This window comes from Corythoichthys intestinalis, chromosome 16 (assembly GCF_030265065.1).
Source record: "Corythoichthys intestinalis isolate RoL2023-P3 chromosome 16, ASM3026506v1, whole genome shotgun sequence".
Classification (NCBI taxonomy): Eukaryota; Metazoa; Chordata; class Actinopteri; order Syngnathiformes; family Syngnathidae; genus Corythoichthys; species Corythoichthys intestinalis.
The window spans coordinates 9927635-9951862 of NC_080410.1; the positions used below are offsets into that span (position 1 = coordinate 9927635).

Sequence of the window (24228 nt, forward strand, 5' to 3'; positions counted from 1 at the left end):
GAGGACTGGTTTGGAGACCACAACAGACAGCACTGGGCGTACCATATTCAATGGACACCGATCTTGGCAGAGAGCATCTACGTGGAACGCAAAAGTCGTCTACTGCACTTGGTAAGACTAACCCCCCCCCCACGCACGCACAAACACACACATACACAGCTGGGTGGGATGCCTGTATTTATGAACATGGGCTAAGCTACTAACCAAGCATATATCTTGTAACATTTATTGCTGAAACTGCGTTTTGGAGTCATCAACATGTTTTTTTGCCCCCTTCTACAAAAGTCAAACTGCCCCATGCCCTCCGCCCGCCAATTTGCCTCAGTGTGACGTCATCGCAAAGGGCTTAAGGCACGTGAGCGAGGGCGACTTAAAACTTTTTGAAACCTAGCCTAGATCTCGACGCGTACAAATTTAACACCATCAATGCGTTATTTCTTAGTACTTGCCGATACCGTTGAAATCATTTCACTGCCATATCGGTACGGATACTTGCGTTAGTAGCGGTACAGCAACACTTCATGACAGGTGTCATGTCATGATTGTGACAGTCTTATAACACTGTCAAAGCATTCAAATAGTGTTTCAAATATGATCAGATTTGTGTACACATCTTCCCGTTGACAATCTGATTTCTGTTTGTGATTTGAAGTATAAACTACAGGTACCGATTGAATAAAATGGGAATGCAAAATATTTTACACATGCACTGTAGTCTTTGACATCTCTTTGAAAAACAATAAAACACATGCAATTTATATAGACTAATTTTATTTGACAAATATGGTTTTAAGGTAGTACATGAGAATAGTCACACTATGGGATTTATTGAGATTAAATTTTCTTATCTAAGAGTACAGTATTGCAAGATTGGTACCAAAACATTCCAGATGGTTTCGTTTTATATTTTTCAGTTAACATATAGCTGGTGGGTTCAAACTGGATGCTTTACTAGCCATCTATATCATCTTTAATTCCTTCATAAACAGACATACACACTGAATAGCTTACTCTCTTGCATATGCAACTATGACACTTTCCATTTTTTAATTTCACGTGATCCATCCCTTGAAACAAAAAAGAGGTTTGAATGTATGTACAAGCCTTCATTCGAACTATATATAATAATCAACGGTCTAACTGTAACAGGAGAAAGAAGTGCATGGGAGCCTTGCCAGCTCAAGCAGGCTCCACCATAAAAATAAGTGACTGTCGTTCTTTTCAATTAGGTTGGTCTCATTTTGACATGAGGTGGGGGATGAAGGGAGGTCTCATTTACAGCATTTCCTCTTCTCCACATGCAACAATCTGTTGCAGCGAGGGCATGTGTGGTGCGCATCCTTAAACTGCTTAATAAACAGGGGGATCAGGCAGCAGCACGCCACCAACCTGCAAACAGAACATACAGTCAAACATTTCTTTTGGGGCTTGACATCAAAATAACGATATTGCATAAAGCTTCTCTGACAGAAACCTCACTCACCCGAGGCAGATGAAGAGTAGAACCATGAGCCAGGCGTACATCCCTGGTTTGTAGGCGACGTTGGTCATGACCTGCTGCTGGCATGAGGGGCACGTGGTCATGCCGGAATTAAAACCCAGCGCCGTATCATAGCTCGTGACGTTCTTTTTGCCAGAGTCGAAGCCTGATCCTAAGCCACCGCCTCCACCGGTGTACACTGATGAATAAAAAAAAAAAGTTGAAGGATAATCTCTTGGCTGTCGTTGACAGTCTAAATCAGGGGTGTCCAAACTTTTTGCAAAGGGGGCCAGATTTGGTGTGGTAAAAATGTGGGGGGCCGACCTTGGCTGACGTCCTTTACGTAGAACAATATATTTAAGCAAATTTTATCAAGCCATTCTATGTGTCACATTTGCTTTATTATTTTTTTTAATTAACCCTTTAACACAGAACGTGTCGGCAGCGACGCGATTACGCATATCGTCTTTGAAGCTTCGTCACGCTGTAATTACGTCACCCACGTGCCGCTGGTTGGTCTCATTTGAAAGTGCGGAAGTTGATGTCCACATCAGTTTTTATTTGAAGTCAATCGACCAAGTAAAACGGGAAATAATGTCATTTGAGTTTTATAGTTTTATTGCACTCATAAATACGCATTAAAACGCTGCATGGACAATGTATCTATCTCCATATTTCCATCATTTCTTGTCCTTTTTCAAAACCAAAAGCAGCACAAAAGACTATTTATCCCTAGAGCCGTTGTGATGTCAAGAAGGACGAACTGAATGTGAAGATTTTTAATAAATATCCGAGTGAGGCGCCAACTAAGAAAAGGGAGGCATGTGAAGCAAGCAACGGCCGGTTGGATTGAGCGAGCGACTTAAACGTGCAGAATGAATCTAAAACTAAATTTAGCGCAAGCTAATGCATTATTTCATTAACTCAAGGAACAAGATGGGCCGTATTTGTCGTTGTTTTCTTCGGATGAGTCGGCGTCTCGGCGAATAGAAGTGACAGCAGCGCGCAAACGGTGAAAGACTAGGCTGTGTGACGTTGTGTGTGACGCAGCTCCGTGACTTGTTCAAGAAGACGCTTTATTGAGTGCGCCCAAAAAAAACAAAAAAACAACTTTATTGGGTCGCATGCCTGAAAATTTTGAATTGAACTGAACTACTTTTCAATATTTTTGAATATACTTTTTTTCAATGTTATATATATTTTTTCTTCACTAAAATCTTTTTAAATCTTTTCAATTTTTATATAAATGTGTGTTCGAGAAGCTTGATTGCATGTACGTATATATTTTTGATAAGGTGATGGGTACAATACTTAACTTCACAAAGAGATATCCTCCAACCCATTTTTGTGTTAGATGATATATATAATTTTTTTTTCTCACTATTTTGCACTGTATATAACTTGTTTTGACCATAGTATGTGTAAAGGCCAAAAATGCATATGACCATACCTGCTGTTTGTGGTGAATTGTCAAACATAAAACTATTCAATCTTATTTTTTTTAATGAATGTTTATCTTAACAAGTTGAATAAATATTATTAAGCTTCAAAACGGTTGGACGAGCATGTTTGGTTGTCAGTGGGACATCAACATTACAAATTTTGAAAAAGATTTCTGGATTTTTTTTGTCTTTTTGGGTCCAAAATCTGGATTATAATTGGTCAGTAAAGAAAACAAGAGTTTGGTCGTGAAGTTCAAGTTGTCCTGAAAAAAGGGACCCAACTTGGCCATTGTCAACATTTTGTTCTTTGAAATATAAAGGCAACATCAAATGCATGCAAATTCGGCCAAAATAGGCTTAGGTGTTAAAGGGTTAATAATTTCAACAATCTCGGAACTAGCCTTTGTGGCGTACTCTTTTGAACCTCGGGCTCTTACGAAATACTGCTGCTGTGAAATTAAACTAGCTTCAAGTTGCTTCAATTTATCGCTATGTATTTACCCTGTAACCTTGTCGTAAATGTCAGCGTGTCGTTTGGTAATATCGCCTCACATTGAACTATTAAAAGCAGTGACTGTCTCCTTGCAAATGAGGCAGACACAGTTGTTGCGTATTTTAGAGAAGAAATAGTCCAATTTCCATCTATCCTTTAAGCATCTGCCGTCGCAGTTGATTGTCGCCATTTTAGAAAATTGGGAGTAAAGGGTCACACGGAGTAATGTTGCTTAGAGTGCTGCTGCATTTTAGTGGGTAAATGAAGGGCAGCATTTAGTGTGCAAGCTACTTCATATGCTGGTAGCAGTACTGCTGACCAATTTATTAAATCTGTGTGTGAGCCAAATGTTATTAATTTTAGGACAGAGGCTGGTGGCTGGATGAAATTTGTCCACGGGCCGCATTTGGCCCCCGGGGCGGACTTTGGACATGTCTGGTCTAAATGGTTTGGACATCTATTGTCATTTGCCCTTTATTGAACAAGTACCGGAATTTTCGGACTATAAGCCGCTACTTTTTTCCCTCTTTTACAGTCCAGTGCGGCTTATTTGTTGGTTTATTTGAGTTAATAGGGAACACTTGATTTGACAGCAGCGTCATAAGACTCATGTCTATGGATTGTCATAAGACCGTCATAATTATGACACTATAATGGGGATTACTGAATGCGTATGACCGATGTCATTCAGGGTCATCCGGCAAATTATGTCACTAACTCCCTTTATGTCCAGCTCATATCTTTAACATCCATTCAAAAATGAAATAATTTGCCGGATGACACTAAAAGACATCTGTTATAAGAATTCATTAATGCTCATGACAGTGTCATGTCATAATTATGTTGTCTTATGACAGTCTTGTGGCGCCACTGTCAAATTAAGTGTTACCAAATACCATAACTAACAATAAATGAAACAACTGGAACAGTAACTGAAGAAATAATTAGCACTGAACATGAATTTTGATTGTTATTTACATCTGTCATGCTGCAATGCATGTTGGACGCCAACAATGTTGACAGCAGGTGGCAGCAGAGGTTGACTGTCTCCCCCAATGGAGCAGTGATGGCCAAATGAAACTTCTTGAAGCAATGAATGATGGTTCATTAGATCTAATGACAGTCTTATGATGCCGCGTTCAAATAAAGTGTTAACGGCTAATATCCTTTGGGGTAAATATTCCATAATACAGTGAGGACAGCTGTGGCCTATAGTCCAGTGCAGCTTATCTATGAACAAATGCCGTTTTCGTGTCAAATTTGGTAGTCAGGTGCGCATTATAGTCCAAAAATTACGGTAATTATTATTTTTCCAGTGAAAACACTGCATGGCTCAGTGGGGGAGTAGTCGTTCCACAATCCAGAGCATGTGGGACTATTCTCTACCCTGGTAACCTTCACTAATTATTAGGGCTGTCAAACGATTAAAATTTTTAATATAGTTAATCACAGCTTAAAAATTAATTAATCGTAATTCATCGCAATTCAAACCATCTCTAAAATATGCCATATTTTTCTGTAAATTATGCAGTCCTCCCAGCTCATAGGAGTCACATGCAATATTATTTTTTTCCCTCCAAGACACCTTGACTTCATGTTCAGATCTTATTGTAGCATATTTGTGTTTTCAAAGTAATTTATGGAAGAAATTAGACTTCATTTTTGTATGTGACAAGACTTTTGTACTTGTAAAAACTGATGTTATGGGCTTTAACAAGCTCTGAGCGTCACACTACTTTTTGACTAACCTTTTATTGTAAGAATAAAATAATTAGAAATAGGTATATGCCATTTTAAGTCACTATGTCCTTATGCGACAAGACTTATGTCAGGGACTGTACAATAATGTTCATTTGCTCTTCCCAGCCCAGCCCAGATTGGAGTTAAATGAGTTACTTTTAAGGGATATCATTGAAAACGACATTTATTCTATGTGTTGTGTTTCTGTCTGTATTTTACCTGGTACAGCTGGTGTGGCCTCTGGCGAGACAGGGTTGAATGGGGTGTGCACATGGTACACCTTGACCTTGTCACCGGACGGTTCGACTAAAAACAGAGCAAACGGCATCTTGATTTAAAAACAAACAAACAAAAGATGTGGTCGACAGCGATGTTAATGACGATCATACCTGGAATGGTGTAAGGAGGTGGATTCTTTTTGATATCGGACATTTTTCACACTATAACAGAAGAAACTAGAATCAGTATTTCTTTTAGCACTTGTTATACTGCTTATTGTCTCTATAATGAAAACGCTTGTTTGCCATCAGCAGCCTTGATGAAGGCAACGCCCAAGCCTGGTCCTCCAGGCGTTCCTTTGGCTATGTTATATCATGCTAATTAAGTAGCTTAAATTGCAGTTTTGTGTCTTCTTTTAGAATACCAACCCAAAAGTAATTAACATTGTTAAAGGTCATCATGGCGTGTAAATAGACTTATAAATAACATTTGTTCTTCCTCATGCCAATATGCACCCTCCTACCATTTAGTCTATCATTAGTAGAGGGACAATCCATTTGAAGCTGGAGGGTGGCAGCGAATGAACATTGGTTCCTGCTTCAAATGGGTTGGACACAAAGGCGTAGGTTTGCATAGGGATGGTAGGGACATAACACTAACAACTTTTCAGGATGCTCAAATTGTCCCCACCAACTTTTAAGCAACCTTAGTTGCATTTTATAATGAGTAGGGTTGTTCCGATCATGTTTTTTTGCTCCCGATCCGATCGTTTTAGTTTGAGTATCTGCCGATCCCGATATTTCCCGATTCGATTGCTTTTTTTTGCTCCCAATTCAATTCCAATCATTCCCGATAATTTTCCCCGATCATATACATTTTGGCAATGCATTAAGAAAAAAATGAATAAAATTCGGACAAATATATACATTCAACATACAGTACATAAGTACTGTATTTGTTTATTATGACAATAAATCCTCAAGATGGCATTTACATTATTAACATTCTTTCTGTGAGAGGGATCCACGGATAGAAGACTTGTAATTCTTATAGGATAAATGTGACTTTGTATATTGTGACTAAATATTGCCATCTAGTGTATTTGTTGAGCTTTCAGTAAATGATACTGTAGCCATTTAACTGTTCTGCCCAAATGCATGATTGGAAGTGCAACCATGACTGTGCGTAGTGGCACCAATTGATATATCTTCTCTGCATTGGGAAGTAACATAGGGTGTTAAGGAAAAGATCAACCACTACTGTTCTTCCCCACATTGCTTCCCACGACATTTCTAATTGTTGAGATGGGGATTTTAAGGCTTAAGCCGATTAAAAAGAGGCTCCAAAGGCTGTCAAAATTCTCTGTACTCATTTTACGCTGCCTGTTAGCTCTATATATAGGTAAAATGGTGCCATTTTAGATGGAACGCGACAATGCGTGAGTGGGTCGTGCAGCGCATGCGTTAATTGCATTAAATATTTTAACGTGATTAATTTTTAAAAAATAATTACCGCTGTTAACCCGATACATTTGATAGCCCCACTTTAAGCCAAAACTAAAGACTCTGGATGAATGTAAGACATTTTGTCTGTAACGGTAAATACAATTAGAAAACGATTTAATTAAAAAAATATATATACAGTATTTTAAAAAAAGGCATGTCCGATATTTTTTTGCCGATTCCGATACTTTGAAAATGATGTGATCGGACCCGATCGATTGGGATGTCTTTAATAATGAGTTCAGTTATATAGGTAATTTAGATTGCCTTGCCATATGTTGTAAGAATACAATTGACCCTACCATTATTAAGTGAATTATTGTCATTATGTTCAGACTTATATTTACCCCTTTTTCACTTGCTGAATGTGCTAGTCCATTTCCCCCCCTCACACTCACGTTTGATTGGCTGATGACCACCCACACACACACACACGCACTGACCCGACAAAAATACAACATGTCGCCAACATGCCACCTCATCCGCCCCCTTCAAAGAGGAGGGATATTAAAAGTTTTTTTTTCAGCCAGCAGCAGCCACCGTAAGTAATGTAAAAAGACGTCAATGTTATGGAGGTGGGGAACACACCACTAATTTTGCTAATGAAATTTAGCTACAACCTGCATCAGAGTTTGCATAACATTAAACTGTGTGAATTTGCTAACCTGCAAAACTCAAGTAGGAAGCTGCTTAAAAGGAAGTGTCCTCCACTTTTGTATGAATTTTCTGCTGTTAATTAACATTAATTAAACTGTGAGAAATGTAGTGAACCGAGGTTTACCCCCTTCAACCTAATTTTTATTTTTGTTTTGTTTATGTGGTCTTAAAGCAACACTTTGTAACTTTTCAGTTTTGGTCGATTTTAGCGACCCTGGTGGACAAAAGCGATAGTTTTTTGAAGACTGCGTTTCCCATGAGGACCAGCGCATGAGCGCATAGTGTCTTCCTATGAGGGGCGTTACAGAAAATAATTGAGAATCACTGTTATATCTAAATACAGACTTATTTTGCAATGATCAGTTAGCCTATCAATTAATTAGGTTCATATTTGTGAGAAATGTAGCCCTGACCCCCGTTAAGCCAATCTGTTTGGTCTTATTAATGTCCCGTGCCCAGCAAAAAGTTAACATGCATGCTATGCTCAGTGGCGCCACCAGGGGGTGTCCAGGGGTGGCCATGGCCCCCCCTATAAATTTGTTGGCCACCCCACTGGCCACCCCGCTTGCCAGTATAACGTTAGATTGTTGTAGCATCAGTTACTGTCACATTAACATTGTGTTGGGAAATATCCAGTTAAAATATGTTTGCCTCTGTACTTGCTTTTATTTGCATCTACCAGCATCTGCTTTTCCTCAGTAATCATTTTGTTTTGTTAAAGGTACACCTTATGCCAAATATATACATAACACAATAAAAAAGAATTGTTGTGGAACTCAAAATGTTAATTGGACAAATCATTAGTAACATCAAATATTACACAATACACCAAAGTATATCAGTAGCCGTGTCCTTAAGTCTTTCTGATAGTTTTCCCCTGACCTTTTTACTGCAATAATAATGAAAACCTGAAATTATGGCTTTTAGTTTTGGTGTGCCACCCCAAGATTTGAACCCTTTTATTGCCAAACATCACATTTGATACACCTAAAATTTCATGATTTTGAGACTAATTAAGAATGTTGACAATTCTTTTTGGGGAAAAAAAATGATGGATGCAAGTCAACACATGCATCTGCAGGTTCCATGAGAAAAACAGACAGGATTTAGCAAGGGTTATAGATATCAGAGCACTTATTACACATATTCACTTATTACTTTTCTTTTTACAAATTTGGAAAAAAAAGGTTTCATGAGGACCTTATTTTTCAAATTTTGGGATTCTCTGATAATTGCTTCAAGTTGCCGGTATTTAAGGGTTACAGTAAGTGGCCCCATCTGGCCACCCTTATGAAAAATTTCTGGAGGCGCCACTGGTTATGCTGTTATATCATCCCTACCATTGTTGAGTCCAAACCTACACCCTTGTTAGGACATGTACTGTAGTGCTGTCATGGCAGCCAATGAGTTAAGTAGTGTCTATCCAAGCAATGATAAAATTACTTTAAATTCAAGTCAGTATGCAGCAAAATATTTTAAAAGAATACATATACATACATTTTTTTTGTCCAAAAACGTGGTATACGGTACAGTGTCGGCATCCGCCGATACCGTGCAGCCAAAAATTGTATCGGCACAACACTACATTAGTCTACCTTATTCTCTGACAATCAATTGCAGTGAATGGCAACAAATGAGTTAAGCAAATAAAAAAACAAAAAGGTAAAGCATTAATGAGCCTAAACAAGAAAAACCTGTCCACAAGTTGCATACAAGTGTATCCTTTTTATACAACACCAAAATAAACATTGCATTAACACACAAGAACTCACTGTCAACGCAGTTTCTCAGATGACAGTTTTCGTGCTCACATGTGGAGGGATGCATATTTTGGTAAAGAATGTGACCCAGCGGCATGCTTGTCACAGATGGAAGGGTGCGTCAAGCCAATTTCTGGTGACTAACATTTGCTATTTCAAATGTGTACAGGTCTGATGTGAAACAGTTGTGTTTAAAAGTATTCAACCCTCAAAAATATAGCGCTATAGTAATACATTTTTAAATTTGATTTGATTCATAATCATATCAAATTAATAAGAGACAGTGAGGACAAACGGTTGGCAGAATTAAGTCAGTATTCTCACTTGAAAAGTTGGAATCCTGCAGATTGTTTTTTCTCCTTTACTGGCCCTAATACTCCTTCATTAATTAAAACTTGATATTACATTTGTCTGTATTTAATATAAAGCAACACTATGTAACTTTTCAGTTTTGGTCGATTTTAGCGACCCAGGTGGACAAAAACGATAGTGTTTTGCCTTAAGGAAGACTGCGTGTCCCATGAGGACCAGCGCACATAGTCGTAAAATCCTGATCTGCCGGTCGCCTGCATAGTATATGACCATGATAGAAATGTTTGATTTTGTACCGTATTCCCCCATCGGCACTTTGACTCTCCTCAAAATTAATTTGTGCCGGTGAAAGCGATAATGACCCCCTCGAAATATAAAAGAGGTGTCATTCAACTAGTTGTCAGTCGACATATCCTCACAAATGTTATAAAAATATTTTATAAAGGTTGAAAAGCTACCTAGTGTTGCTTTAAGTCCTTCTTTGATCTGCTTATGTATGAGATAAAAAAATAAAATAAATGTCGGAAATGTCACATGTTACAGTAGTTATGGTTGAATTGTTTTTAATACAACTGTAGATAATAATGACTGCCCTAAAAATCATCTGTAGTAGAGCAATATAATGTATTATATGTATTTCAGTAGCAGTATCATAGTACATTGGTATCTCTAGTTATGAAATTAATTAGTTTTGGAAGTAGTTTCGTAAACTGAAAATTCCTTAAGTAGAGACTCGTTTTCATAAAGCATAAAAATGCTTCAAAACATGGAACAAATACATGTTAAAATTTAAATATTTCACAATTACAAAAAAATAAAAGTTGTGCGTAATGTAAAAAATAAAGAATCAAAGTTAATACACCCATAAAAAGCTGTCGGAACACGAGGGGCGAATGAAAAGGACGCTGTGATATACAGATACAGAGGTCCCTCTTAGCCAATTGAATGTCAGGAAGATGCTTGACAATAGCCAATGGCAGAGCAGCTATATGTATGTTACGTTCAGTAAACTCTGGGACCTGCGTGTAGCAGCCTATACTGTATTTTTGCCTTTTGTATCCTGAAATTTCTTTCATAAAAAGAGAAAATATTTTCCAGTTGAGGTGCGTCTTAACCTGAAAATTCCTTATGTAGAGGCATTCGTAAGTAAAGGTACCACTGTGCGAGTTGTATGAGGAGTAGTTGTGGAAGAATAGTTGATTCTACTTTCTGGATAATGTGAGCGTTGGTAATTTAGTGTAACATAACTATAAAAATGCAATAACAAAGTACTGTTATAAATTTACTGTTAGTTTGTTGCATTGTAGATTTTAACTTATATGTAATAATGGAAATAATATACGCGCTCTTTTGATTTTTTTCTATTTATTAGTTTATGAACTTCAGAGACTATATTCTGTATATAATGCAGGGAAAAAAAGATTATTAACTCATTTACTAATACTTGACAGTGAGAGACATCAAATCAGTTTCAAATGGTATGGCAAGCATTGAGTGATCAAGTTTCACTGCCATTGACCGATCGAATGATCGCTGCCAGCCAGCCCAGTCAAAATGGATTGGATGCCTGTTGTCGTCAATGGCAGTCAATGAATTCAGTTACCTGATGTTCACATTCAACCCCTTGAGGCCTGAATTTACATTTAACAAATATACATAGAAAAGCATTGGGGAAATAAACACGTAACTACATGAAAATAATAATAATATTTATTTATAAACTAACAATGGATCAAGTGTCAATATAAGAATTCAAATAGATAAAAAGAAGTAGAAGGAAATATAGAAAAATAATTAAAAAAAAAAAATTAATTAAGAAATATTTTTTGGAAAAATATAAAAATAAAAAGTTTGAATTATTATTAAATTCCTTCTTCTATTTCCTTTATTGTTATTTATTATTTTTCAAATCAAAGCATATATATGTATTTTGCATTTATAAAAAAATGTTCTCGACTTATTATTTTTTCAATCTTTTCCAAAGTGTTTAGCTGTTTTTTTCCCTATTTATTTTCTATATTCAGTATTTTTTTAAACGATTATTATTGCATTGAGTGATCGTGTTTCACTGCCTTTGACCAATCGAACGATTGCTGCCACCCTCCTATTTAAAATGGATGTCTGTTGTCTTCTATGGCAGTCAATGAGTTCAGCTACCCTTGATGCCTGAATTGACATTTAACAAATATACATAGAAAAATATTGGGGAAATACACCCGTAAGTACTTGAAAATAATAATAATTAATACATATACGTATATATATGTTTATAAAAATAAAAATATAACAATTGATCAAGTGTCAGTAAAAGAATTCAAAAAATGAAAAGAAATAGAAGAAAATATAGAAAAATAATTACAAAAAAAAAATTTAATTAAGAAATATTTTTTGGAAAATATAAAAAATAAAAAGGAGGAATTGTAATAAAATTCTTTCTTCTATTTCCTTTTTTATTTACTATTTTTCAAATAAAAATGTGTATGTATTTTAAAATTATAATAAGTTTTCTCAACTTTTTTCCAAAGTATTTAGCTTTTTTCAAATTTGTTTTTTGTATCGAGTATTTTTTTAAAATTATTATTATTGCGTTGAGTGATCATGTTTCCTGCCTTTGACAGTGCAGTCAAAAATGAATTGGACGTTTAGCGCCGTCAGTGCCAGCCAATGACGCCGGTTTCAGTCTGTTGGACTGTGAGTGAGTGTTATGACGGGCGCAGTTCATCTCGGTTAACTGGTTGCTCCCTCACTCACAAAGCAAGCCCGGTGACATTTATCACTGTGTTGAGATTCCATGACATTGACGAGATGAAAGGAAGATCTTTGACTGTACAGCTGGGATGTTTGCAGGTGATTTACAGAAATGCAGATAACGACTTGGGCTTGGCTTTCAGAAACATTCATATGTGACATTGTTTTAAAATTCTGTATTACAGCAGGAGCAACAGGCTTGAAGGGGAAGACAACCCCCCGGTGCTGAATGTTGACAATACAGTCGGGCTTAACCCTTTTAAGGGACACTGGTTACTACAGTGAACATCTATTCAAAAGTTATCGTTAGCTTAACTGTTAGATTTGAAGCTAGGTTTATGTACATGATGTTGTCAATGTAGCTTTTGTGGAGGTTGGTAGCTGCTCCCCCAGCTGCTGTGATAGCAACCTTCTTTAGTCAGGGGAAAACCATAGGATGGGAGGGGTCAGGAAAGCAACATAGAACATAGTATAGAATACGTAGACTACATGAGCTAACTAGGCAGAAGTTATCCTATGTGGTGCATAAATGTTAACTGTATGCACAACAATTCCAACATTAACACATTCACTTCCAGCCCAGATCACATAATATGTGTTGTGGTAGTAAGTTAAAGAGGGAAATTGATATTGAAAACCTATTGACGGCAATAGACATCCAATCCATTTCAACTCCCAATTAAAGTGGATTGGAAATCTGTTACCGTCAATGGCAGCCAAAGAGTTAAACTATGTGAGGTCACAATAAAAATAAAAAATAAAAAAAATTAAAATTGAATTCCCAGCACAAAATGCACTTGGGCTACAATTTATATATTTATAATTTATATATATATATATCCATGTATATATATATCTATGTATGTATACACTTTTTTTTTACTATTTAAATCATTTTTCATTAACTATTTAAATCATTTTCCCCCAAAATGGATCCAACGATCAATTTATTCGTTTTGTTTAAAATTATTTATATATATTTGTAAGGGTGGGACTTTGACTGATTAAATACAATTATTCAAATACAAAGGATTTAATGACATCATTCGATCGCTTCCAGCCCCTCAGAGTTAAAATAAATTGGACGTCTATTGCAGTCAATGATTTAAGCTTTGAGAGGTCACGAGATTTATAAAACATAAAACAAATTCAAAAATTAAATAAAATCAAAACACATACAGTACGTGCCACACTGACTTGAATTTATGTCTGCATTTTTCTTCTTTTATTCCATTCATCACAATTTATTTTTCTTTTTTACTTTTTGACTATTCAAATAAATAAAAAAATGTTCCTCCCCAAAATGGGTCTTCAATTAATTTTATTAAATTTTTTAAATATATTTTCTAGAGGTGGGACCGTAACTGATCAATTACAATGAATTAATTACAAAAGATTGAATTAATTACAAAAGATTGAATGAGTTAAAAAAAAAAAAAAATCACGTATTTTAATCGCAGGTTATGTTACAACCTTTATCGGTGCACAAATTTCTGGTACATCGATGAAATTGAAGCCCACATCAGCTCAGCTAACAGCTACTAAATTAGGAAATCCAATTTACAGCAATAAGCACATTTCATCGATAAAAGAAAAAAACAAGATACTTTGATATAAAAAATGTGGGTTAATGTAAATATCATATGCTTGTCTTTATATAAATCACTCACATTTTGTTTTGCAGTTTTAGGCCCGTTCATTTTTCTGCTTCTCCTACTAGAAAAAGAAAGACGTGCACTTGTGTGTTCTTTTGACCATTTCAATGTTGGACTGTTCCAAAATCACGATCGTAAAATGGCACTTTAACTTGGACATTATTTTTCTCCTCTTTTGTATCGAAATACAATTACTATTAATTTCCAAGATATATGTTTTGATTAATTCGACTCTTAAAATCCATTTTGGGACAAATATTTCTACATGATTAAAATGTGATTATCAAGGTTAATTCATTACAAAGTCTCTAATTAAATATTTTTTAAATCGAGTGCTATCCCTAATTTTATTGTTTACTGCTCATCACTAAATATGTTGGCAGCACTAATACATCAATTGGATGTCAAATAGGTCTCGTGGGCCGCTAGATTGAGACCTGCGTACTATATGAATGTAATTTTAAAAATCATAATTCGTGCATGTAAGAGTTACATGACGCATAACGTGTGAAGTTTCGCAATCAGGTCAGTCTGCATTCTGCGGTCCCGACAACAAGAGTCATGGCTAACCACGTACGTCAGACATCATCACATCTGAGCCAAAGGTGTGGTGTGACTGCATGTGGCATCCACGCTGGTCTAACCTGACTGATGGAAGAATGTTCGTCATCCTCGGCTTTCATATTAATCATCTGACAAGGGAGCGGAGAGCCTCTCTAATTACCCAATGAATAATTTGTCATTTGACACCTGACATCTCGGTACAAAAACGGTTTAAAACGTGGGGAAAAAAAGGATAAAATGAGGAGTACTGTAATTTTTTAGAAGTGGTTGAGTGTTTCAGCACTGATTTGAACTACTACTTATAGTTTTTTTTTTTTGGTTTCTTCAATGTGAGCTGTCCATTTCTCTTCTTCATTTAACTGTCCCTTTTAAATGAATCAAATAAATAAAAATAAAATAAAAATATATCTGAAATGACTTCATTCATTGGATTTCGCCGAAAGGGATAGGTGTCCAGGTGAACTGCCAAACCTCCCAGGCAAAATTGATTGGACATCTAGCTCTGTCAATAGCAGCTGATGAGTTAAACTCAAAAAAATAAAAATAAGTGTTCTAACAGAAGGAATGGCATATTTTGCCATTATTTGCAATATGCGATGTTAATTAATAATAATTGCAGTTTTTGCATCACAATTAACTCTTTCAGTGCCATAGCGTCCAATCATCCTTCTGCAAAGGAGTTCATCACTAGGCAGTGAATAAGCGCAGTCAATGGCAACCTATGAGTTAAACAAATGAAATTTGTTCTTCCTACCAAGATTCACAGATGTTGTTGTCACTAGTATTCACATTTAAAATGGGAGGATGGCAGGAGTTCAAATGGATTGGATATCTACTGGTGATAAACTCCTTTAAAGAGGTTTACTTAGATTTTTAAGAGTCACGTAATTTATTTATTTAATCGGGACTGTGCACATTGATGAATATCTATAAGACACAACCAAAAGATGTAAACATGCCAGACTGGAGCAAAAATTCTAATTTACCTTAGGCAAAGGTAAATTAACGCAAAGACACAAAAAGACAAAAAAGAACTAAAGATTACAATAAAACAGCACGTACAATACGTTAAGAAGTAATTAAACGTCAGTGATTGCAGGACTTGTTTATTTTCGACCGCTGCTTGAGCTGAGGTTTGAAGGTTCGTATTGTGCGACACTCACTGTTGACGAGTGGTAAACTGTTCCAGATTCTACTGGCCTTTAGAGAGAGAAAATTGCGACCAGACTGCACATCAAATGCCGTCAATGGCACCCAATATGACAAGCCAATAATCAGTTTAACCCCCCCCAACACTGTTGAAGTGAAGTATGGATTGAATTGCATGATAGCAGAAGTATATGTTAGTTTGTCAACAACAACAAAACAAAACAAACAAACAAAAAAAAGCTATTAAGTTTAATATTCCAATTTATCGACCAATAACGAAATCTTTAATTTATTCATATTGTCCACTGCATTTCCATGATAAACAATGACCAAGAACATGCATTTAAATGTGCACGTCTCTCGTTTTTCAATATAAAAACGTCCTAAACCAGTAAACAATCTTTCTTTTTGAACCTTTTCTGTATAAATCCACTATGTTTCCACAAAAAAACTCCAGAAAGATCCATTAGTGAGTCTCACCTGGTTCAGGATCTGTTGTGACTGTGCAGGTTTTGAGAGAAGTGCTGCCACTACCGCTACCTATGGTCCAGAGGCGACACAACTGTCAAGCCGAGCCGTGTTACCCGTACCCTAAACCCCTGCCTCACCCCCAACACGCCCACAGGCACCACCCCCTTCGCCGAAATGCACGAGCCGTTCTCGCTAGGTGTAACGCAAAGAATTCAACTTTGTTCTTTGTCTCTCACAGATTATTGAAGGAGTGTATGTGTCACTCACCAAAAGGGAGTCAAACCTGTTCTCGCTCCTGCTGAGTAAAACATCATCTGTAAAACATCATCGGTAAAATTGGAGTATATAAAGCTCTAAAATATGACTTTGGGGGCCACAGTTGACTTGAGTCAATACTTGTGGGGGAAAAAAGACAATTCACCATAAAAAAGTGGTTCCTGAGCTTTTCGCATCTCGAGATGTTATTTGGTTGTTTGTTTTGATTGACATCAAGACAGTGATGGAAATTAAAATACTTCATTACAGTACACAAATATTTCCACATGTATCTTCATTTTACTTGACTATTTAACACACTACATTTCTCTACTTTGTAATAGGGGTGTGACAATATCTCCATATGGTGATAAAGCGTGATACTTTGCATCTCCATAGGCTATTGATATGCTACCGCCAAGAATCGATATATCGTTTTAAAAAGATGTTACTGTTTAGTAAAGGAACCAACCGGTTGCTACAGATATTTTACACTAGATCAAAAATTTACAGTGTCTATGTTAAGTCATTGGCTGCTATTGGTGGCGCTCGACGTCCATTTCATGAATTAGTGCCGTCAGTTGCACTCAAACATGAGTATTCAAAGCCAATCCTCTAGTTTAAATGAATTGGATGTCTATCATTGTCAATGGCAGGCAATGAGTTAAGAAAGACACTCAATTTACAAGAATGTTGCAATAATATAGAGTCGCTGTATTCAGGGCGCTTTCACACTAGCACTGTTTGGTCCGTTCTAAACCAGAGTTCTTTTTCTCAGATACTCCGTTTCGTTTTGTAAATGTGAACGCCCATCCGAACTCTAGTTCAGACCAAACAACTGAACTCTGGTCCACTAAAAAATCGTGGGTCTCGGTCCGCTTTGAGCGCACTCTGCTTCGCTTGTGAATGCAACTGGAGCAGGGTGCGCTTTTGCTACTTCATGTGCTGAGTCACAGTGTGGAGCTGTGATGCTCTAGGCCAGGGGTGGGCAAACTGGTCCTCAAGGGCCGTAGTGGGTCCTGGTCTTTGTTCCAACTGATCCAGCACAGATAGTTTAACCAATGAGGTTTCTGTTGAAACAAGAAGCACTTGACTGCAATGAACTAATTGCGGTTGAAAGACACCAGATTGGTGAAAAGGTTTCCTCTTGATGGGTTGGAACAGAAACCCGCACCCACTGCGGCCCTTTGTGGAAAGGTTTGCCCATGCCTGCTCAAGTCTGTGAAGAAGACAAAGGTTTTTGACATAGTTTGTTATTCCGTTTAGAAAAAACTTGTTTTTCAATTTAATGTTTGTGTCATTGAATATCAAAGACTGATTACCTGACTTGTGTATCAATAACTGTTCTATCGCCATATTGTATGATAATCGTAAACATGAGCTTTGTAATCGTATCGTGTCTCACTTATAGCCCTATAGACTAAAAGTTAACAAGTATGAAACCTATAGTATGAACTTTACATGTGATAATTCATCTGCGTGACAATGGAGAAAATAATATCGTCATAACGACAGTCTTGCTTGAAAATTGTAATTACCATAATTGCCTTAGTCATCTCTTTGACTTCTAAATTGTTGCCAGGACAACCGAGCCGGGGAAGATTTCCAGTGAGCGTTAAAGGGAAGGCAGGAAAGCTTGGCCCAGGTATTGGGCTTTCTTGAAGCCCCGCCTCCTCCTGGAGCTCCCAAGAAAAAATGTTGGTTATACTGGAGTAATTTTGGAATGATTAAGGAATTGGAATAGGATAATTTGCACTAGATAAATGTTTTTTCTCCATTTTGCTGCACTTTTACTTAAATCTAAAAAGAAATGTTATTCATGTTATTCAAGCAAATTTTTTCGTGATTATTTGAATCAATTACTGACGCGTTTATCTGGGCCAGTGGTTTTGATAGTAGGGCCAGCTAACTTTAAAAGCCACTGGTCCAGAGGAGCATCTTTGCCCCCATCATCCAGCCCTCAGGGAAAGGACGAGGGGATGCGCCACCACCACCACCACCTGCCCCCACCACTGCCCGCCCACCTGGACCCCCAGCCACCTCCGCGCTACCCCCATGGGGCAGGAAGGATCCCCATCTCGAGGGTGTGACACCCCGCCACCCCGACGACATCCAGCCGGCGATCTTCTTTACATTACAAGTATCCAGCGTGTCCTGGGTCTTCCCTGGGGCCTCCCGGTGGGACATACCCCGAACACCTCTCCAGGGAGGCGTCCTGGATGCATCCGAACCAGATGCCCGAGGCCACCTCAACTGGCTCCTCTCAACGAGGAGGAGTAGCGGCTCGACACTGAGTCCCTCCCGGATGACTGCGCTTCTCACCCTATCTCTAAGGGAGAGGCCGGACAGCCTGCGGAGGAAACTCATTTCGGCCGCTTGTATCCGGGGTCTTATTCTTTCAGTCACGACGCACAGCTCGTGACCATAGGTGAGGGTAGGAACGCAGATCGACTGGTTCTTCACCACTAAGGACCGGTGCAGAGTCCGCATCACTGCAGATGCTGCACCGATCGGCCTTTCGATCTCCCGCTCCCTCCTACCCTCACTCATGAATAAACCCCAGGATACTTGAACTCCTCCACTTGTGGCAGGATCTCATCCCCGGTCCGGAGAGGGCACGCCACCCTTTTTCCAGCTGAGGACCATGGTCTCGGATTTGGAGGCGCTGATCTTCATCCGCACCGCTTCATACTTGGCTGCGAACCACTCCAGTGAGAGTTGGAGGTCACAGCTTGATGAAACCAACAGCACCACATCATCTGCAAAAAGCAGAGATGCCGGACCCTATCAACGCTTCGGCTACATCTAGAAATTCTGTCCATTACTTTTCTTAACAGAATCGGTGACAAAGGACAGCCTTGGCGGAGTCCAACCCTCACTGGGAATGAATTTGACTTACTGCTGGCAATGCGGACCAAACTCTGACACCAGTCGAACAGGGACCGAAGAGCCCTTAAAATTAAAAGTAGTACTACGTAAATAAAAATAGGAAATACAGTGGGGCAAATAAGTATTTAGTCAACCACTAATTGTGCAAGTTCTCCCACTTGAAAATATTAGAGAGTCCTGTAATTGTCAACAAGGGTAAACCTCAACCATGAGAGACAAGATGTGGAAAAAAAACAACTGAAAATCACATTGTTTGATTTTTAAAGAATTTATTTGCAAATCATGGTGGAAAATAAGTATTTGGTCAATACCAAAAGTTCATCTCAATACTTTGTTATGTACCCTTTGTTGGCAATAAAGGAGGCCAAACGTTTTCTGTAACTCTTCACAAGCTTTTCACACACTGTTGCTGGTATTTTGGCCCATTCATCCATGCAGATCTCCTCTAGAGCTGTGAAGTCTTGGGGCTGTCGTTGGGCAACACGGACTTTCAACTCCCTCCACAGACTTTCTATGGGGTTGAGATCTGGAGACTGGCTAGGTCACTCCAGGACCTTGAAATGCTTCTTACGAAGCCACTCCTTTGTTGCCCTGGCTGTGTGTTTGGGATCATTGTCATGCTGAAAGACCCAGCCACGTCTCATCTTCAATGCCCTTGCTGATGGAAGGAGATTTTCACTCAAAATCTCTCGATACATGGCCCCATTCATTCTTTCCTTTACACAGATCATTCGTCCTGGTCCCTTTGCAGAAAAACAGCCCCAAAGCATGATGTTTCCACCCCCGTGCTTCACAGTGGGTATGGTGTTCTTCAGATGCAATTCAGTATTCTTTCTCCTCCAAACACGAGAACCTGTGTTGCAACCAAAAAGTTCTATTTTCGTTTCATCTGACCATAACACATTCTCCCAGTCCTGGATATGATCATCCAAATGCTCTCTCGCGAACCGCGGACAGGCCTGGACGTGTATTGGCTTCAGCAGGGGGACACGTCTGGCAGTGCAGGATTTGAGTCGCTGGCGGCGCATTGTGCTACTGATAGTACCCTTTGTTACTGTGGTCCCAGCTCGCTGTAGGTCATTCACTAGGTCCCCCCGTGTGGTTGTGGGATTTTTGCTCACCGTTCTTGTTATCATTTTGACGCTTCGGGGTGAGATCTTGCATGGAGCCCCAGATCGAGGGAGATTATCAGTGGTCTTGCATGTCTTCCATTTTCTAATAATTGCTCCCACAGTTGATTTCTTTACACCAACAGCTCTTTGGTCTTGGCCATTGTGGAGTTTGGTGTGTGACTGACTGAGATTGTGGACAGGTGTCTTTTATACTGATAATGAGTTAAAACAGGTGCCATTAATACAGGTAACGAGTGGAGCCTCGTTAGACCTTGCTAGAAGAAGTTAGACCTCTTTGACAGCCAGAAATCTTGCTTGTTTGTAGGTGACCAAATACTTATTTTCCACTCTAATTTGGAAAAAAAAGTCTTTAAAAAAAATCAAACAATGTGATTTCTGTTTTTTTTTCCACATTCTGTCTCTCATGGTTGAGGTTTACTCATGTTGACAATTGCAGGCCTCTCTAATCTTTTCAAGTAGGAGAACTTGCATAATTGGTGGTTGACTAAATACAGTACTTATTTGCCTCACTGTATGCCGATGTATGTTTTTCTTTCAAACATTTTACAGTGATTTTCTTCATTTCTGAGGTCAAGACATTTATTGATTAATTACTGATGACGTGAATAAAATGAATAATCAACTGGAAAAGTCCCTCGACCTCTGGCTGTTTACTCAAAGCTCCAAAATTTTGATATGGTGGTAATCTTGTGGTTGCACACGTTTACGTGCGAAATGAAAGGGGACAGTCACAATTTATAGAATCCTGTTAAATAAAAGTAGTGAACATCCTTCTGGGGAATATTTGGAATGTCATTTCAAACACAGAGGGGAGGCATTGCAAAAAAGAATGAAATGCATCTATCAGCATTGCTACTGTTGCTCACTGATAATGGCTATGCTAGTCACTGCTCGTCAGATATTGTCTTAAAATGGAAATCAAGTAAGTGGCAAAAGACCAGTGCTATTAACCATATCATGCATGGATTATGAATTTTTTTTGTACCTGTACCGGGCATCTATTGAACTCATTGACTGCCATTTACAGCGCAAGTCGTCCAATCTATTTTGACTTTGAGGGCAGAATTTGTTTATTCGCCCCTCTCAGTCAAAATGGATTAAACATTCATGGCCAGTCCTCTCAGTTTAAAGGAGCCATATATAAGAATTACACTTCCATTATGTATTAAATGGCCCTCAAATACACATTAAATAGAGTTTTATTTTGGGTAAATACTTCTAACAGTTCTGAATAGTTAAGCAATTATTTTCCCATTTTAAAAGTCGATACTCAGCCCGTTTTAGTTGTTATTGTTTTGATACTGTCTTTGTTTACAACGGCTGTCCTGGCCCCAACCAATTAGCCAATTATGAGATAAGCTCTTTGTATTCATCCAGCTTGCCAGAGCTCCATAGGCATTGTAAACTAAGGTTGCAGAAATAAGACCAGGATATGCATAATGCAAAAATGTCTGCATTGGCTGCAAATAAATGTGTTTTTAAATAGATAAGGTAGAAAATAAATCAACACATTTTAATTAATAATAAATGCATTAATAGGTATTTGGTTTAAAAAAAAAAAAAGTGTCACAACATGCTATACCCTTCTTTGGTTCTAAACCATGCCGTTTACAAGAAGAAAAGCAACAGCACTTTGACTGTCAACACTTTGCTGTGAAACACAGATTGGGACCTCTCTCTCTATGCAGCCTCTTGCTCACATTTTTCTGGTTCAATAGTTTCCAGTAGAGTTCACTACATTTCTCAAGTTTAATTAACATTAACAGTAGAAACAAACAGGACGACGCTTCTCTCTAAGCAGCATCCTACTTGAGTTTTGCGGGTTAGCATAACGTTAAGCTGTGTGAACTTGGTAACGCTGATGCAGGACTTTAAGTAGCTAAAGTACTGGTGTGTTCCCCACCTCCACAACATTGACGTCTTTTTACATTACTTACAGTGGCTGCCGCCGCTGCTATTGCTCGTAAAAAAACTTCTAACATCCCTCCTTTTCGAAGGGGGCGAAGGAAGCGGCATGTTGACAAGCATTGCTGGTGGTTTTGTGAGCGTGCGTGTGTGTTGGGGGTCTAGTCATCATCAGCCAATCAAACGTGCGCTTGAGGGGGAAATAAAATGGACCGGCACATTCAGCAAGTGAAATGAGGTAAATGCAAGTCTGAACATAATGAAAATAATTCACTTAAAAATGGGAGGGTCAATTCTATCCTTACAACATATTGGAAAATAATCTAAATTACCTATATAGCTGAACTCATTATATAATGCAAATAAGGTTGCTTAAAAGTTGGTGGGGACAATTTCAGCATCCGTTCAGTCCTTACTGTCCCTATGCAAACTTACTCCCTTGCACAGGCCAAAAGGAAAGGGGATGTTGTGCACTTTAATAATAATGATATGAACAATACAACAATCAACATTTAAAAAATAATGGTAATATTTATGTATTCTTTTGTTTTTCCCTTTAAGGGGTCAAAAGTCTTAAGCGTCAACTTTTGAATATCTGTCCAATGCAGGAATCACCGTCGCTGAAAGGGTTAAGATGTCAGGTAAGGACACATTGAAACAGTTTTGTTTGGTTATAGGTGGACCCAAACACAAAACAGTGAGTCAACAGGAAGCTTCCATTAGACTCAAAGAAAGAACATACCTGGGAGGCATGAGCCGAGGACAATAATTAGTAGGCAGTCCAAAACAATGATGAAGCCTCAGCGACTGGAGTGACAAAGATGGGTAAAATACAAGGGATGGTGTATCTCATCATTGGCTGCCAACCATCCCACTTCAAATGGATTGGACATCTACTCATTACAAAGTCACTTGAATTCAGAGCAAAAGGATGATTGGACGTCACACGATTGGACATCTGGCAAGGTCAATGGGACAGAAAGAGTAAAATGTAAATTCAGGCATCAAGGGGTTACATATTAATAGTCTACAATGGGGGTGGAAACCTCTTGGTACCTCACGATACGGTACGATTTGCGATACAACGCTCACCATAACATTGACCTCACGATATGGCGAAACATTATCAATACATTGGTCAATTCAATTCAATTTTATTTGTATAGCTCTGGATCACAACAACGTTGTCTCAAAGGGCTTTGCAGAGGCAATATGATACACAATCAGAAACAGCAAATGAAGCAACAAAGATGAATAAATACATTCAAGTCCTGGGTATCCCCCATCCTTAGACCCTCCATGTCGGGGCAAGGAAAAACTCCAAAAACTCCAGAGTCTTTGGGAGAAAATGAGAAACCTTGGGGAGTACCACAGTCAGGAGAGATCCACTCCCAGGACGGATAGACAGGAAGCCCCAGGACCGCTAATAGGAATTAGCAGGTGAAGTTACAGTCCGTAAAGATGCAGTGGAGTAAAGGAACAAGAAGAGGTCCATCTAGCCAGATTAGACGGGGGTAGCAACGAGGACGTCCATCCAGCTTGGGGTCTGGACAGTCAGGAGGCTGCAGCTGAAAAATAGCCCCTCCCCAGAGGGGAGGAGGGAAAGGGGACACCGGGTGACTAGTGATGAAGAGACTAGACAACTAGATATTAACATTGGAAAATAGAAATAAAGTAAGATAAGTGGTAGGTAGAATGCGAAAAAGGAGATAGAACTCAGTGGCTGTACTTCCCCCAGCTTTATAGCTTCTAGTGCAGCTTAGACTAAACTTTGAGTCTACTCCGACTTCAACTAACCTGACCATAAGCTTTGTTGAATAGGAACGTTTTTAATCTAATCTTCAATGTGCAGAC

At 38.4% G+C, this 24228-nt stretch overlaps 1 protein-coding gene across 1 annotated transcript; it reads right to left on the minus strand.

The window, feature by feature from the left end:
- Positions 1-860: 860 nt before the first annotated feature.
- Positions 861-16310, minus strand: si:ch211-157c3.4 (Lipopolysaccharide-induced tumor necrosis factor-alpha factor homolog-like). The gene is made up of 5 exons (XM_057860501.1): positions 16202-16310; positions 5545-5595; positions 5375-5461; positions 1484-1679; positions 861-1389 (listed from the first exon to the last, which is right to left on the minus strand). The coding sequence occupies exons 2-5, from the start codon at positions 5585-5587 to the stop codon at positions 1272-1274; spliced, it is 444 nt and encodes a 147-aa protein (XP_057716484.1). The 5' UTR covers positions 5588-5595; positions 16202-16310; the 3' UTR covers positions 861-1271.
- Positions 16311-24228: the final 7918 nt, after the last annotated feature.